We start from the raw sequence: 17,132 nt of genomic DNA, 5'->3' as shown, positions 1-17,132 counted from the left end.
TTTTAAAGGATAAGTAAAGAATTTCATTTATACCTCAAAAAATTCCACTAATGTATTTCAGTAATAAAAGGAGGAATAGCAATGGAAGATTATTTAGAAGCATTTAAATAACCCTTCAGCCAACTTTCAGGAGATTACCTCATTGATACTTCAGTTTCAAAGCTTTAGATAATACAGTATTAAAGAAACATTAATAATAAACCTGTCATTTGCTTTTCTTCTTTTTTTTAAAAATCACCAATATCTTAGTGGTAGTTTCTAAAATGAAAATTTCAACAATTTTCCATAATTTACTAACACTTCTTGTATTACCATTCACCTACAATGAAATACATTTCCTGTAGTCATTCTTGCCATCTCTTTCACACCATTAGGCTCATTAATCATTTAAACAAAAGAAAAATGCTCCCTGCATTACTGAATATTTATACTTCCCTTTTTTCAAACACTTCCTTACAGTAAATACAAGAAATTTCCTAGATATAGATGGAAAGAAGACAAACATACATTTTTTTAAAATGAGTAGGCATGAAAACACACTAAGTTAAATACCAACATGTAAGCATCATACATCTCAAACATTTAATTATATTAAAACAAGGAAAATACTTTACTTACCTGACCAGTACTGCTGGTTGCCACATTGATTTCTGCTGCTCCTTGACCTTCATTCTGCCTCTCTGTATCATGGGAACCTGCCTCATGCTTGCTTTGAGGTGTTCTCTGTTAATACAAGAGTTTATGAAATTACAAACAGAAATGAGGTATAATTTACCATTCAAAGCTTTCTCGGCCGTCAGTACATCAATACTGCATCCTCAGGAAGCCACTGAGCAGCACTTTGCATTTCATAACCCTGAGCCTCAAAAATTAACAGCCGAGACTGAGCGCCTTCAAAACACTGTGAGATGAAAGAGAAGTATTTCCTCGGAGGATTACAGCCCTGCAAGACAAAGGATCCGCTGTGACACACAGCAGCACCATTTTCCACCAGCTGTGCTCACATCCCTATCAGAAATGTAACAGAATTGGAGCAAACAACTGTCTGCTCTGCTGGACACGTGATCCCTGCTTTTACTGAGGACCACAGCCAGCACTGTTCAATTAAGCTTCACGTTCAAAGATGAATAATTTCTGCTTGAACAGAAGGATATCTGTACTATAAGAATATTTCTAAATGTCAAGGACAAACAGTGCAGGAATTACCACTTTGACAGAAAATAAATTTATACAGCCAGATACTGATCCATCTAAAATTTTGTCAAAATAAACTTAACTGATGTGGCAAGCTGGTACAGATAGGTTTCAGTTCCTTTAGGAAAATAGATTTTTATACATCTACATAAAAACTAAATTGGTCTTCCTGATGCTGATAGGCATTTAAATGAGCAGTTATGAAATGTTAAGTGTCAAATGTCATCTATTAATCTGTTTAAAACATTTCAGATTTTCAGAAAGACATGAATAATCCATGGAAATGGCTGAAGTTTGGAGTTGAAAGCAATATTATATTCAAAGCTTCATTTCACAGACTGAGAGGCTACTACCTAACAGACAACACAATTAATTTGTTTAGCCACATATGGTATTTGTCATCCAGTTTCTATGTGGCTCTGCAATGTTCTTGAGCTGCACAGCCTAGGATGAGGCACAGTCTGCCTCATCTTGCTTTAATGATATTTATCTCTGACTTTTAGCAATACCTCTCTTCAATGAACACACCCTGAAACATCTTTGGATACTCGCAGTGATTAAATTCATACAGTATCACTGGCATAAATAACTGTGTTTTGTTCGTCTAAGACAGAAGAGCCTCAGTTAACATTAAGCAGAATTTCAGAAAACCAGTAATCAGCATGTGAATTGATTAATTTAGGGAAAAATGTAAAAGTGTAGAAGTGTAAATATAGGTTAACGAAATGAATAAGGTATGTAAAAAATGCAGGATATTACACAAACTAGTAATATGAGAAAATTGGAAACAACTATAGCTTAAAAATTCCTTGACATTATACTTTCACTTATGGAAAATAACTAAGCCAGAAAACAAATCTTAAAATATTTTAGCATGCACGGTGTTACTTTCTAAAATCTATTTTTTAACCCTCTCTGTCACTGCGTATGAAATGAAACTGCTATTGATGCTCATACAGTAACTGAAGAAATTTTGGTTCTCAGTACAAGAGTGGGGCACCCAGTCAAGACCAGGCCTTGCTGTACATGAGGTAAATTCATTATAATGCTGAATTCCTGTCTCACAACACACTTCAATCTTGAATAAAGTGTAATTATGAGTTTGACAAAATCAAGACAGATTTTTCCAGTCACTAAATGACTGTAAAGCATGAAGGAAGCAGTACTGGACATGCCTAGAGGTGAAAATCTGAATGGTTCATTAGCAGGGCTCTGACCCACTGGGTCACCTGAGAGGGAATAATACTCCTCTTCCAAGAACACTCCTGGGGGTTGGGACTGGGTGGTGAAAATGGGGTGTATCTATTAAAAGTTCTGCTGCAACCACAGCAAAGACACAGAGATATTTCATTACCTGACAAGAAAAGTTTCTGCTCTCCTTTAACACTTTCTGCTTCTATTAACATACATTTGTTTCTACAAGCTATTTATGAATGAGATGCTTTCCCATTCCCCCAAGCACTGAAGAATATGCCAATACAAAATGTAGTCACCTCAACACACAAATTAATTTGCAAGGCAGTTTTTAACAGTTACTGGCAGGGTTAATCTGATTTGAAATATGGAACGTGCTCACAACATGCAAACCCATTAGTGTCACATGAGTTATCAGCTGGACTTGAACATCAAATCTGTTCTCAGTGAAGACTCCCTACCACTTCAGCCACTGAAGTCATTTGAAGTGAGCTGTTCTCTTCATGCAGACTGGCACAAAGGAGTTAATAACAACACAGGCAGCAAAAAGCAGGTTGTAAGTTGAAAACGGAATATTTATATAAATATGTATTATATGACAATGTATAACATGATTAAACCTATTTATTTATTATATGTGAAAATAGCACATATCCATGCAGATGGATAATGTAAATAATATCTGTATAGATACAGTATTACTGTAGATGAATTAATATTCATCTGACAGACTGCAGATTAATGGTTAGAAAGGCAATATAACCACTGAAAGTATGTCCCTCCTTCATGGCGCCTTTTAACACTGTAACAGGACCTGTGGAAGAAAATACAGAAGCCACCAACCACACCAGCACAGAACCAGAGCATGTGAACAGCAGCAGACTCTGTAAACCCTACATGAGGCACAGCTGCCAGAGAATGGCACCCAGGTCCCCTGGGTTAACCTGTTTTGAAGCATAACTTTTGAGGAGGCCTAAGCTGGCTTTGTGACCCCACCATTGCTGAATTTTGGCATCAGACCATGAAAGTCAGTTTGACAGAGTTCGCTTGTTTGCTCTTACAGCAAAATTGTGGGAGACGGCATGTGCTGATTGCAGGGACATGGGGCTACTCCTTCCACCGCATTTGCCACAATTTTCTAAGTGCTTCTGAAGTCAGCTTCTGAATTAGTAATTATCATTACTAATTTCAATGTATTTATTAATAGAAAATTGTAAACTCTAGCTAGCATAGTAGACCTTGACTATTTCTGTTAAGAAACCCAATTACAAATAATTTTACCTAATGCTTTGTCAACCTGAGATGCCAACACTCACATATTCATTAGGAATTGCCATTGCTCCACATTAAACACAATAGAAATACATGTATAAGTAAGACATACATAAGAAAATGGAAAATGCAACAAATGAAACTGTAAGAAATATTTTTGCTATGGTTGAGTCGAAGACAAAAGAAAGTCTTGTGAGAAAAATGATTGAGAATGCTCCTGTCTAACACAGTACAAAACCTGCTGAGCATAATTTCAGGAAGAAAAAATCCTTTACATTTTACCTACCGCAACACTGCCTAATAGAAGTATTTTCAAGTTACAGATATTATGAAAGAAGGGCTTGTACTGCTACTGCCAAAAGTTTCCTTTTTCCTTTTAAATAATTTCACATTGTACCCAAGAGCTGAAAATTCTTTCTGGACAGGTCTAACCCTACAGTGGATGAAGACACCACCACATGCAGGTGAATGACTTAATTTTTTTTTTCTAGAATCATTCACGAGACTTATCAATTGCACTTGGGTTCCACAGCGACTGGCATCACCACAGGGCCTACTGTATCAGCAGACAAGCTGCGATATTTATTATTGTTGTTACCAGATCTTTATAAGAGAAGGAGCACGTTCAATTTGGTTACTGGCACCGAAAACCAGGAAATAAACTCCTCAACCAATTTACCAGGTGAGAAAGCCAATGTTTCTTTTTTTACGAGAGCTGAATGCATGGGGAATTCTCCTCGAAGCATGCTCAGTAACAGACTAAGAGATCAGTGTATATTCCTGGAACAAATACATATTCATCACATTTCCTGAATACATACATATATGCTAATTATTTCCATGGACTTAACTGGATACAGTTCAGACCTTCTGATGAATCTTTTCTCTTTGAGAGTATCTCAAATATGTGATCATGCCATAACGTCCTTCTCTTATCATTCTTTGCTGTCACACACAATCCTTGTTCTCAAAACTAACATATCAGCTAGTACATAATAATTACTGATATAAGTAAACAAGGAAGCATTAGTTGGAACACAACTTATTAGTCACAGATGTAGGGAGTTAACACAAGACTGTGCTAATCTCAGTGCAAGGCGTTTGTACTAAGCACTGTATGGTACAAAACTAAGCATTAACCACAAATACAGGGATCAAACACTATTGTGTAAGGTTAAAAGAATTTTCCAACATTTTCCCACTACTGTATCAACTTCTTCTTAAAGAAATATACTTGTTCAGTATCAGGCACAGGATAAAAATATAAAAAAATGTCTCATGTTTGTGTTTTTCAGTTATATGAACTTTGCAGTGTGACTGCACCAACAGACAATTTCAGAATTAGGTCTAGCTGTTATCTGTAGGAGATGGTCATCACTTGGACATGACTAAAACACACTTAGGGTGTGTTTAGTGACTGCCTCCTTTACCACCATCAGTATGCTGGTAAGTCTGTCCTAAAACATGTAACTATGCAACCAGATATACAAACATTTTCCAGATAGGACACATAATGCGAATATTTCAATATATCAGACCTTTAGTGCATGAGGCAGCCAAATAATTTGGCGGAAGGAGTGAAAAACTATGATGACACCTTTTTTTATAGTTGCATCTCAATGCTGTTTGAGTCTCTGAGCTCAAGTTCAAAATACTGTCTTTGTTTTTCTACCAGAGTAAAAGATAAACACTCAGTCTGACTATATGGGGCAAAAGTATCTGTTGAGAGACTGGTCAACCAGGCAGTGAGAGCATTACACCAGAAATAACAGGGGACAGAAGGTAGGCTGGCAAGCAGAAGCCCTGGCTAGTGGGAACACAAGGGCAATGCACACAGCTGAGATAAGAGAACGTCCTTGAGCACAGGCACGCAAGGAAGAACAACGTGCAGCAGAGCTGCCTTGCTGGGAAAGCTCCCAAGCCTGTGCTGGGCAATGGGCACGGCCGGGTGTTGCTCTCTGGCACGTCCCTGTGCCGCTGCTCAGGGAGCAAGAAGGAGGTGAGGGACGGGGATGTGGACTGAAAACTGCTGGAATAGCTGGCAATCAGGGGGTTAAGATCAGTAGCACAAAGTACAGCCGGAAGCAAACTGAGTCCAATACTGTCCAACATCTGCATGCATGCTGGGACACAGTGCACCCTCCCCAAGTTGGAGAAGCTGATACAGCACAGGATTCAGCTGCCTTGCCTGGATGGGTGGGTGGAATGGGCTGAGGGGAGTACAATGTCCTGCATCAGTGAGGGAACAACCCCAGGCACCAGCACAGGCCAGAGCTGTCCAGCTGGGAAGCACCTGGAGGACCTGCTGCACCATCCTTTCAAAGGCCTTGTGGCAAAAATTCTAACAGTGTCCTCTGCTGCAGTGAGGGGCATAGTGCCAGCAGGGCCAGGGAGGTGGCCTGTCCTCTCCACTCAGCATCCAAAGTCCTGTTCAGGTCTGCCCAGCGCAATAAAGCTGGATTTACAATTGATTCACTGAAACAAGTCCGCTGCAGGCTACAGCAGTCCTCAAGGCTCCTGAGCATCTCTCACAAACACAGAGGCTGAGAGAACTGAGACTGTTCAGCTGGAGAAAGAGAAGGCTCAGGGAGATCATGTCAATATCTATAAACACCTGGACTGACTTATATCAATAGCCCAGGCAACTTTAATTTCACACACTATGGTCTGCATCACTTATAAGTATTTATTTCCCCCGAAATCCTGGAACTATGAAACAAGTGGAAAATTTCCATTTACAAAATGGAAAAATATACATCCTTTAGTGATCCAAATGATGCTCTGAGTTTTTTCTGTAGTTATTTTGGGTGAAGGCAAGTAATAAAATATTCATGTCAAAAACACAATTTAATTTACCAGTACAAGAAATGGAGTTGACATTCTAAGTGAATTTCCAGGAGAGCAGTTTTTGCTAATGGCAATTACTGCTATGGACTTTGTAATTTACAGGAAACATCCGGCATTTCTTAATATAGAACCCCGTACTTAAACACTAAAATATACCAGGCTTCTATAATGAAGTCAGACAGAAGCTTTATTCATCCTTTTTTTACATCTTCTCTCTTTCAAAAGACAAGCACACCATGAAGGTGATTATCACAGATTCATAATTAGCAAGGCATGTACAACTGATTGTTTTAATTATTTCTCAAACCAGGACTCAGCCTTCAAAAGCACATGGCACACTGACATTTTCAGTGAAATTTCAAGCTAAACTTTTAACTTGCATATGGTTATTGATAGAAGCTCCACAGTAGTATGAGGACTAATCCAAGTACTCGATCCTCAGTTCATTAGAAACAGAGTAAGTAACAGTCCTAGAATATTGACTATCTGACTAATTGTGACATCAACAGCTGATGGGAATAATCCTGCCTACCACTTTATTAAAATATTTTGGGTTTTTTAGAGAAAATACACATACCACAATAAAAAAGGCAAGTTATTGCTCACTAACCTCTGCTTCAGCTGCTTGTGATTGCAGGAGCTGACGTATACGAAGAATGTCCTTCTCAATTTGTTGAATTCTGGCCACCCTTGCCTGAAATGAATGGATTTTCACATTTGATTTTGTTCAAAAACTCCTTTTACTTACTGTACAGAGTGACAGCATGAAGAGTTCTTGGCAAATACTGCTGACTACAAAAAAACCCTACTTCAGTACGTACAAGCAGTGGTACTACATGCAGTAATTCAAGTGTTCTTTGTAAGGAAAGGAATGATTGAAAGCATTCAAAACAGAAGGGAGTAGATGAGGTTTTAATAACATTGAATATTCATTTGGATGTAATAGGTTGTCATACAGCACACATTTAGGTATTTAAAAATGCTCCCCTTAACTTGCACAATAGTCCTCTTTCTGAAACTGACATTTAATGCAGATCTTTGTCAAATTACTTCACTTTCATCTCAAGTATCAGAATTTTACTTGCCTTATAGTGATCTGAGAGATATTTTTATTTGCAGAGTGTCTTGGAAGGTATAAAACTCTGACAGATTTCTATTACATTCAGTTGCTATACTGATTTGAGAATTTTGCTTATGCCCAACCTCAGAGATTTTCTGCTCCTACAAATCTCAAAGAATTTAACAGGCTAAGTATATATCTATTAAAAAAAAAATCTACATACTTCTTCTTTGGTTTATCTGGGATTTTACAGACATCTCTGAATCAGTCTTTTACAGGCATATTGCTACTTATTTCCCACTGCAACCATTCTGTGGTTAGAAAAGGGAATGTTAAGAGATCCAAAAGTAACAGGATACACGTCCTCCGCACAAATTGTAGTGAAGCACAGGATGCATTATCAGTCTGTAAAACAGTCAGTGTATGACCTTGATAATTTAATAAATTAATATTATTTGACTTCAAATGTGGGCAGATGACCAAACTGATTAAACAGTATTTTTTTTGGTGTCCATGGATAGATTAATACAACGGACATACTGTTGAAAAAAGTTCTAATGCCTTTACTTGATTAACATTTACAGTGCTGTACTAGAAAAGCAATCTAGTGGATACTGCAAAGATCAGCATTATAACCAACCTTATTTGACACGTTTATAATCTGAAAATGGAAATAAGATGAACTTTCAAAAGGTGCTAATGCCAGAAGATGCACATGCAATAGAAACACAATGCTATCTAGAAAATTTAGAAACACAAAAGAAGACGTAATCACAAAATATGAATTACTGAAACAAACATCAGAAGCAGCTGTGGGAAAAACATCATAAGCATTAACATTTAGCAGAGCTGGAAAGCTATAACTTTAAGCTATAAATTTGACTTGATTTTGTAAAGCAAAGTATTGGAAAATACATAAAAGCTTCAGCACAGAGGCAAACAGATAATTTATCCCACCCTTTGCTCCTAGTTCAAGAAATTTTAAGTATTAGACAGATAATAGAAAAACATTTCTGGGAATATCTATGCATTGGTAACATGATGCATGACTGACAAAATACGTCTCTCACTGTCCTTAAGAATTACTTGAATTTTATAGAATTATAGAGTAGTCAGGGTCACCTTGGAAGATCATCTACTCCAAACTCCCTGCCAAGGACTGAAACATCTTCAAGTAAATCAGGTTGCTGAAAGCCCTGTCTGACCTTGAACGTTTCCAGGGATGGGGCCCCTGTTGCCTCTTGGCAACCTCTTCCAGTGTTTCATCACTCCCACCGTAGAACATTTCTATTTTGCATCTAATCTGAATCAACTCTCCAAAAATTTTAAGCCATTACCTATTCTCCTATCACTATTCCCTGCTAAAAAGTTTCTTACAAGTCCCCTTTTAAGCACCCAAAAAAAACAGGTCTCCCCAAAATATCCCATAAATTGAGTTTCTTTCTGTGTAACCAGCAATGTAGCCAATGAAGGGCATCGAGAATATCTGAGTATCTTTATATATGCACTTAAACACAAGAAAAAAATGCGCAGATGAAAACAATTAACTACTGCATGATTTGCCAAGTATTACTAACTGAGTCCTCCAAAAGGACATGAATTCTATCCGCCCTTTCCAATTTCAGTCCAGAGATTTAAACATCAGATCATTCTTCTAATTAATTTTTTTCTAGTACAAGGGAAACTGGGGAGTTCCACTAACCAGGACTGTAGTTTGTGCCAAACACTGTAGAACAGAAAAAAGGGATGCATTTCTTGCCACAAAGGGGTGGAGCTTAATAGCAAATGGGCAAAACAATGGAACAAGCAACAATGTTTGTAAACTTAGAACCTACTTGAGAATTATCACCTTTGATTTCTATTTGTTCATACTACATTCCCATTTATTATTATATTTACTTGTAATTTTTATTAACATAAAATAGTTGCAGAAAGTAACTTTACATTTGAAATGATACATTATTTGGCTTTCACTGCCCCAGTAACATGTCTAACAAAACAAAACCAAAATTCTTCCACACTCACTGTGACAAAAAATAATCACTATATAGAAAGTAAAAATAGGGAATAACATTTTGTTTTTAAAATGTTGCCTTTTTTGTTTGGTTGGATTTTTTTTCCAAAATAAACATATATAATAGACAAGCGCATTAATGGCATGGTATACATACAAGACCACCACATAAATATAATAACTATAATAAATAAATAATAACTATAATAAATAAATAATAAATATAACAGTGCTGAAATGTATATCTGTATGAAACTCCAGGATCTGAATTTTCTTGTCATCTTTAGTGGTCTGCTGTTTTAGAAAACTTTTAGAGATCTTGGGATAAATTCCTATAAGAATGATAATTTAATGTAAGATTTTAAGGAATTCTTTACCTCAAAAAAATTACATCATTTTTGTTCCGACTTGAAGGAAAAATAAATTCTATATGAACATGAATTCAGTGGCAGAATCGAAGCATTCTTAAATATATCTTGCAGAAATTAAGTTTGCTTCTCCTCATAACTAAATATATTGGCTACTTGCCAACTATTGGTTGCTACAGTAGTAACCTTTAAACAAATAAAAAAAGTAAAGATAAAAACATTGTTAAGAATGCTTTTTTCCTTTTTTTCAAGTAAGCACTACAATGTGAAATTACTGGCTTCAGAGAATGATTACAAGTTTACAAGTTAGTATAAATCATTAAAATAGCTGAAATAAATTGCCAACAACCTTCTTATCCAGCTTTCTGAGCAACTGCTGGGCAAGTGCTTGTGAACAATCTTCAGAGAAGATATCTACAGTGAGTTGCTGTGAGTTAAGTTGCTTCAGAAGGAAACAAAGCCAAATCAGGCCACACTAAAAATAGGAGAAAGCCATTGTTTCAAGGCTCATGAGAAAGGGCAGCCACAGAAAAGTGCAATGACTACTTGGGCAACTGCAGGTTAACAGCTCTCTCACGGAATAATCTCTGGGACTCTTAATTCAGAGACGTCTGCAATGCCAGCCTTTATGTGGCTGAAATGTTCCCTCCCTTCAGCCTACATTCTGCATAGTATTGTGTATGGCTGGAAAGAAAATAAGGAGCAGAAAGAAAATGGTAACACTATTAAGTTGAATATCCTTGCAAAATACAAATGTTTCATTTTGCACATTTAAAGATCATTGAGAAATAATGCAGAAATTGCTCTTATGTATTTGTACATCAGTGAGCTTTTTGGCACTGATCCTTGGCAGAAACCAAGGAGAATTACCAATTAAATTCACAAGAAGCACATGCAGAAGTACTTACTTTGTATTTAATAATCTTTATATAATCACAATAGCCACTGTAATTTTTGCAAGTATATAAGTGTTACACACATACAGAGAGAGAGTGAAACAGCTGTGACAGACCCCATGTCAAATATTAATTCAGAAACCCATAAAATATTTCAACATCATCTTGGCAGCATTCTCCCCCACACCAAACCTAAAACCTCAACAATGAGGGAAGAAGCAAATGCATGGTCAGTTTGATTACTTCCATATAGTGATAAAACTACAGCCAAGTTGTGTGTCTGAATAATTTCTTTTGATCCCTGCCTGAGTACATTTAGAATGCTGCCAGCAGCCTAGCCTGTTTAGCTTATTTCTATTTAGCTTAATTCACCCTCCTCTAACTTAAGGCTGTTAACAGCAGCTGAAGTTTCCCAGGAGTTTTGCTGTGCAAGACCTTCACTTGGGACAGGCTGACACAAAGTGCACGGCTGAAACTGTGGAGGGCATCACCCCTGCTGATAAATTGTGGAGGGCATCACCCCTGCCCTACAGCTCCCAGATCAGAGCCAGAGACTCCCCAAACACACTGAACCTGGGCCTTCCTGAGAACATCAGCACAGACAAATCAGCCCTGCACACATAACCCGACAGCTGCAGGATATCTCTTTGGCTAAATACTTTCAACTGTAGGAATTTTCTGAAAAGTCCTGCTAGATTACTCACTTTAAAGTTTAAGGCAACTATTCTGATTACGTCTTGTAATGAGAACAGCTGCTTTAACTTAAATGTAAAACCAAATTAGAAATGTTTCTCATGTAGCAAAATTCTGTGTTGAGTCAACCTAGTGAGGGAGATAGAGCCAAAGAAGACTTTGTACTGAAAATACTGATTATCATCACATTCACCAAAAAACACCCAAATCTTATTAAGTTGGTTATTTAATACATCTAGAAATAAATGGTAATATATAATTCAAAATGTTGCTTTCCTGCTAAGGAGGATTATTTTTTATAACCAGCAACCAACTGATTATTTAATTTATGATTTGCACATTACTGCATTCTAATTTATACTTCCAAAATGGTGGGCCATGTGGTTAGATATGTACATATCCTCATCATGAATGCAAAACAACTCTTGGTGAGAGCAAACAACTTCCAGATATGCAAGTGAATTACACTTTACTTGAACATCTTGTGATACATCTTTTTTGGCTAAGGAAACTTAAGAACAGTAGCTAGATTTTATTCTTAACTTAGAAGCATGAAGAAATCCAGCAAAAAGATGCAAAATAAAGCAGTTGCAAATACACTGGCTTTTCTGAAACTAAAATGGTAGTAAATTGTAAGGAAATTATCATTAAAAAGTATTTTCTCATGGATAAATTGTCTACATCTGCTGAATAAAAAGTGTTATTTACAACAGGCAGATGAGGGTACTTTTTGGCAAGTAATAATTTCCTATGTCCTGATTCCTTTTTGTGTATTTGAAAGGCTAAGTAAGTGCTGTGTTTACACACAGTTTTAAGATAGAGTTACCAATAATTTAATAAATATTCAGGAAAACCTTTTCTCTTGCTTTTAATGGTGTAAGACAAACTCTACCTGTGCTCGCTTCTCCATGTCCTGACAAGTGCCCAGTTGTTCTTCCATTGCAGCTCTGATTTGCCTGGCCTCATACTCCAGCTGCCTTCTGGTCATATCTGTTTGCAAGGAGAACTGAAACAAGAGTACAGGCAAGGCATTTTAGTAAATAACATTGATGTAAACAATGCATTTCTCAGAACAAAAAGCAGAACTATTGCTTTTCTACAACAAATTTCATAAACAAAACATAGTAATACATTCTTAAAACATGACTGCATTATGAAAAACAAGTACACAATGATGTTCAACCAACAGACTATACCTGAGTTTTGTCAAATGATAAATAAATAAGCATTGAGAAAGTATAATTCCTTACAGGAACATCTGGCCGCTACCAACAAAACTCTGATGTGTGCCATCTGAACTGGCATTTTCAAAAACTTCAGATATATTAAGCTACTGCACATAGTGATGGTATTCATACTGCTGTATTTACCTTATTTCTAACTACCCCGTGAAAAGAGCACAAGTGTTAAACCCAAGAGCAGCAATACAGCCTAAGGGAAGACTTTTGAACTAAAAGAAATTTTGAGGCAGGAGCAAAGCTCTTCACTGGCTTTGGACAATTACTCAGTCTGTAAATAAATGACTTTCCAAGAGCAGTCTTTCCAGAAGACTTCGCCAAGGTCAATTCAGAAAGTCAAAACAAGACAATCATCTGCAAGGACCAAATGGGACCTGTCATTTTGCTGTGTCTGGCCTAAGTAGTAATGGATATAAATTGCCACAAAAGGCCTTTAGTGTAGATGTTAAGTAATGCATTCTAATCCTAAGAGCAGATAAGTGAATTCATTATCTATGGAACAGAGGAGACAACTTTAAAACCTACGACAGAGTGACACAAATACAGCTGACAGTGCTTTGAGAATGGGTTGCAGTTCCTCAAAATCTTTTTCAGGCCTTCTCTCTTGGTTCTGGTACTCTGCTAAGCTCAGCTATGACTCAGTGTTACTTCTGCCCACTGAAGAAGTGTTTCTGCTGTCTGTTTCCATTTCCAGAAGGTTGACTGATTCTTCATCAGGTGTGACTCTCTCAACCACACCTTCTCAACTCTATATGTGAAGGAAGCACTGCAGATACATTCATGTTGCTGACATCTAACAAGAAATCCTGCATTATGTGGGATATCAGACATCTTTATTATCCCAGATAATGGTGACTTGACTATAAATAGTTTGGAGGTGCCAAGGTAAAAGCTTACAGCAAACACCTGCATAGGCTATAGAATCATTTTAGTGATTGTTATGAAATAACAGCTCTTGCGTACATTGTCATATGCTAATATTATTCTCAAAACTACAAAAATCCACCAAACAAAAGAACAGGGGAGAAGAGAGTTAAGGAAGTGTACTGACATGCAATTAATTTGTTATAATGACTCCTCAATGCTCCTTTCTTTTCACTGACATTTATACTGACATGTATGAATTTTGATGCGTAAAATTCTATAAGAAATGCATTATTTAGGCTAAGTTATCATTACATACTGAATGAAAAAATATTTGGAACTAAAGTGATAGTAGAGAATGCCACCAAATTAATAAAGTACAGACAGCATCTAAACAGAGACTGTAGCCCCAGACACCTCACCAAGCACTCAGAAGGTACTTACATTTTCAGTAAGGGGGAGACTATCAATTCTTTTAGTCAGGTTCTGAAGCTGGGCGTAATACCAGTCCTTTTCTTTCTCTTCCTTCTCAAGCTCCGCAAGCAGCAGAGATCTATTAAAAGCACAAGGAGGAAGTTTCTCACCATTAACACCTCATTTCCATCCGGAAGTTTGAAAAAGGCACTAAGGAGATATTTGAGTTCAGTTCCCTGGCCCTGGCTAATCAACCTATCCAATCCTCTGTGCTAAGCATTTCAGGTACTCATCTATGAGAGAGAAAAATATACATAGTTCTCTAAGAAACTCACTCTGAAATCCGAAACTAAGAGACATTTTGTGAAAGCAAAACCAGTTATTAGTGGTGTGTTAACTTGTACTCTCCTTCATTAACTGAATTTTATATAATTCTAAATCTTATGAATATAGCACAATAATACTCATGTCTACAATACTCCTCAAAATATATACTAAAATTTTTCAGCAAAATCTGTCTAGTAGGAATAAACAGAAAAGTCACTTTTTTCTTTTTTTTAATACAAGCTTATTATTTTCTTTCTAATGGTTTCTGTGAGTACTGTTCTTCCTTCTGATGTTTTTAATATTGCTCATTAACAAAATTACAAAAAATCAACACTTAGCCAGAAGACAGAAAGCTGCATACAAGTTTCCCCAGTATTATTTCCCATCCCTTAAGTTTTGCATCCCCCTCTCTGGCTGTGGCAGTTCTGAGCAAGAGGATATGAACCTTTATAAAGCACACAAAAACATTATAAATATTTACTGTAAGTCATTAAGGAACAATTACACAGCATACAACGACAGTGCAAATTTCCCCTGACTATTTTGATAATGCATCACAGACATTATTTGAGAAGGCAATCCCTCTTCCACACAAAACAAAGAAGAAAGAATTTTAAAATTTGTATTTAAAACATCTGTTTGACTTATTTCCTATTTTAAAAATATTTCAAGCTAATTTTGATGATTTAACATTTATTCCATATCCTATACAAGTGGCTTGGCCCCCGTGCAAACGGAAAATTAAATGGGAGGATCCCTCCCCTTCAATGTGAGACAGGAAAACTACACACATCTAAGAGTGCTAAATGTTTGTAAACATGAACAAAATTACATAAATTTCCAGACTTGATCCAATAGTCGTGTTGAAACAGATTTGCTTTAAGGATGGCAAGGTTTACAACAAAAATGATTGAAAAGAAGTAACAAACAATTACCGCAATTTGGCAGGTAACTGGAGCAGTATCACAGGACAGCAGTAATGTTTCAGTCACAAGGATGTGGGTGGCAGAAATTCCTAAAGTCCTTTAGACACACTGAACGCAAAACTAATAGAAGGTGCTTGGGAAAAGCTCGTTGAGAAAGCTTTTTTTGCCTCCCATGAGCCCATTCTCTTGCCACACAGCCCTAGTGCCTAATCTCTGGACAGAATGGAATTCTGCACAATTTCCTTTTTTACCACCTTGAGTGCCCAGGCACCAGTTGTGTCCAGGCTGTGAAATAAAATTTGCAAAAGTACAGCTAATGCAATCCTTATAAAAAGTATTTTTACTTCTGCATATGTGAAAGGACTGACTAATTCTGCCTCTGGACGTCAAAGAACAGGTAGCAGAAATCGGAGGGATTACTTTCAGCTAAGTAAACATGTAATTAAGCTGCTCTTATGAAATGTAGGGTATTCAATATGTGAGACAGTGTGTCATTCAATCTGTTTTGACATGCACAATGGATGCTGGAAGCAAGAAAATAACTTAAGAACCATCAGTGCTGCATAAATAACATAATGCATGACCCGAGGGCGACTTGTTTAATTTAATATTGTCATTTTGTCTTCTGAAGTGATGCTTCCTTTGGGATTACTAGTTTGGTATCACTGCTCCATAAGAATGCAGGTTTTAACAGTCTTTAAGTTCTCTCAGGACAGAACCTGAAAGGTTGCTACAACTACAACAGGCTGCACTTCAGCTTCCTTGAAAACAAGCAGCAGTAAGCAGCAGTTCTCTGTAGATCAGTCTGATAAGCTGTTCCCCACGTTGAACATTACTTCTGGTTAGAGTAGTATCTGAGAGTACAGCTGCTTCTCAGCCTCCTGAAGCTTCTGGAGGCTAGGAGAGGATTTAAAGTGGAAGAGCTGCTACTCGTAATGAAAAACAAGATGGGAAAAACCAGTGCAGTTGTTCCAACTTTTTTATATCCCCAAGATGTCTACATTAGGACTTTCACAGCATCAGAGAAAATTCTGTTCTCTGTCATACCCTGTCAAGTTCACTGAGAATTCAGCAAAGCAAATGGAGGAAACTTTTGGAACTTGACGCTATTTTTCTGAGTTAACAAAAAGTTTTCAATCTGAGCTGTTCTTCTGAAGGGTGGGTTTTTCAAAGACTTGTCGTGTGGCATTTTTGAACCTCACAACAATAGAGGAAGCTGAATGAATGCAGAAAACTCTTGACTTCTTTTGCAAGTATTTTCTGCATAATTATGTCAATATTATTACTGGCTAAAATGGAGAAGAGAAACAAATTATATGCTACTCTACTTGCATTATGTAAATTACAACTATAATTAATACTTTCACTTCAATTGGTGGGAGATAAAATAAAATCTTGAAAACCATTGCTGATGCTGCAAGGTTTGAGGTAAGTTTTACCAGCCAACCAAAAGGAAAAAACATAATGGAAGAAAGAAGCCACAAGAAACAAAATGCTCCAAATCAACATTAAAGAAATAAAAAAGGAAATGGCATAACCCAGAAGGAATAAAGAAGGCATACAAACATTTTCATATAAAAATATATAAAATCTCACAGAAGACTGTCATCTTTAGTGGCCAATTACAGAATTTAAAAAGGTGAGATTATTAAATTTGCTAAATTGCCAAGGGCGAACACAAAAATTAACCTGCAGTATACTCTGAAAAATTTTGTTGTTGATATAATGCTCTTACCAAGTATACCTGGAAATAGCCAGCAAAAGCAAGAGATATTTCATTATTAGAGTATTCTAAGCAGGCAATTTAAAAGCACACGGCTGCCAC

The 17,132-nt window shown here is 36.8% G+C and overlaps 1 protein-coding gene across 4 annotated transcripts in view; it reads right to left on the bottom strand.

Annotated features, from left to right (window-relative positions):
* APC (APC regulator of WNT signaling pathway) overlaps nucleotides 1-17,132 on the bottom strand; it is a 93,741-nt gene that overhangs the window by 25,050 nt on the left and 51,559 nt on the right. For 3 of the 4 annotated variants that reach the window (XM_084225435.1, XM_084225436.1, XM_084225438.1), the window contains exons 5-8: nucleotides 14,085-14,193; nucleotides 12,431-12,544; nucleotides 7,118-7,201; nucleotides 619-723 (exon numbers count right to left, since the gene is read on the bottom strand). In XM_084225435.1, coding sequence (XP_084081561.1) covers nucleotides 619-723; nucleotides 7,118-7,201; nucleotides 12,431-12,544; nucleotides 14,085-14,193 — 412 coding nt within the window. Of the gene's footprint in view, nucleotides 1-618; nucleotides 724-7,117; nucleotides 7,202-12,430; nucleotides 12,545-14,069; nucleotides 14,195-17,132 lie in introns of those variants that run through there. The other variant, XM_084225437.1, reaches the window with a different exon arrangement.

The sequence above is a fragment of the Fringilla coelebs genome (genome assembly GCF_963513975.1).
Source record: "Fringilla coelebs genome assembly, chromosome: Z".
Classification (NCBI taxonomy): Eukaryota; Metazoa; Chordata; class Aves; order Passeriformes; family Fringillidae; genus Fringilla; species Fringilla coelebs.
Note: the sequence above shows the minus strand (reverse complement) of the source record. Positions and strands in the feature narration are given on the sequence as shown.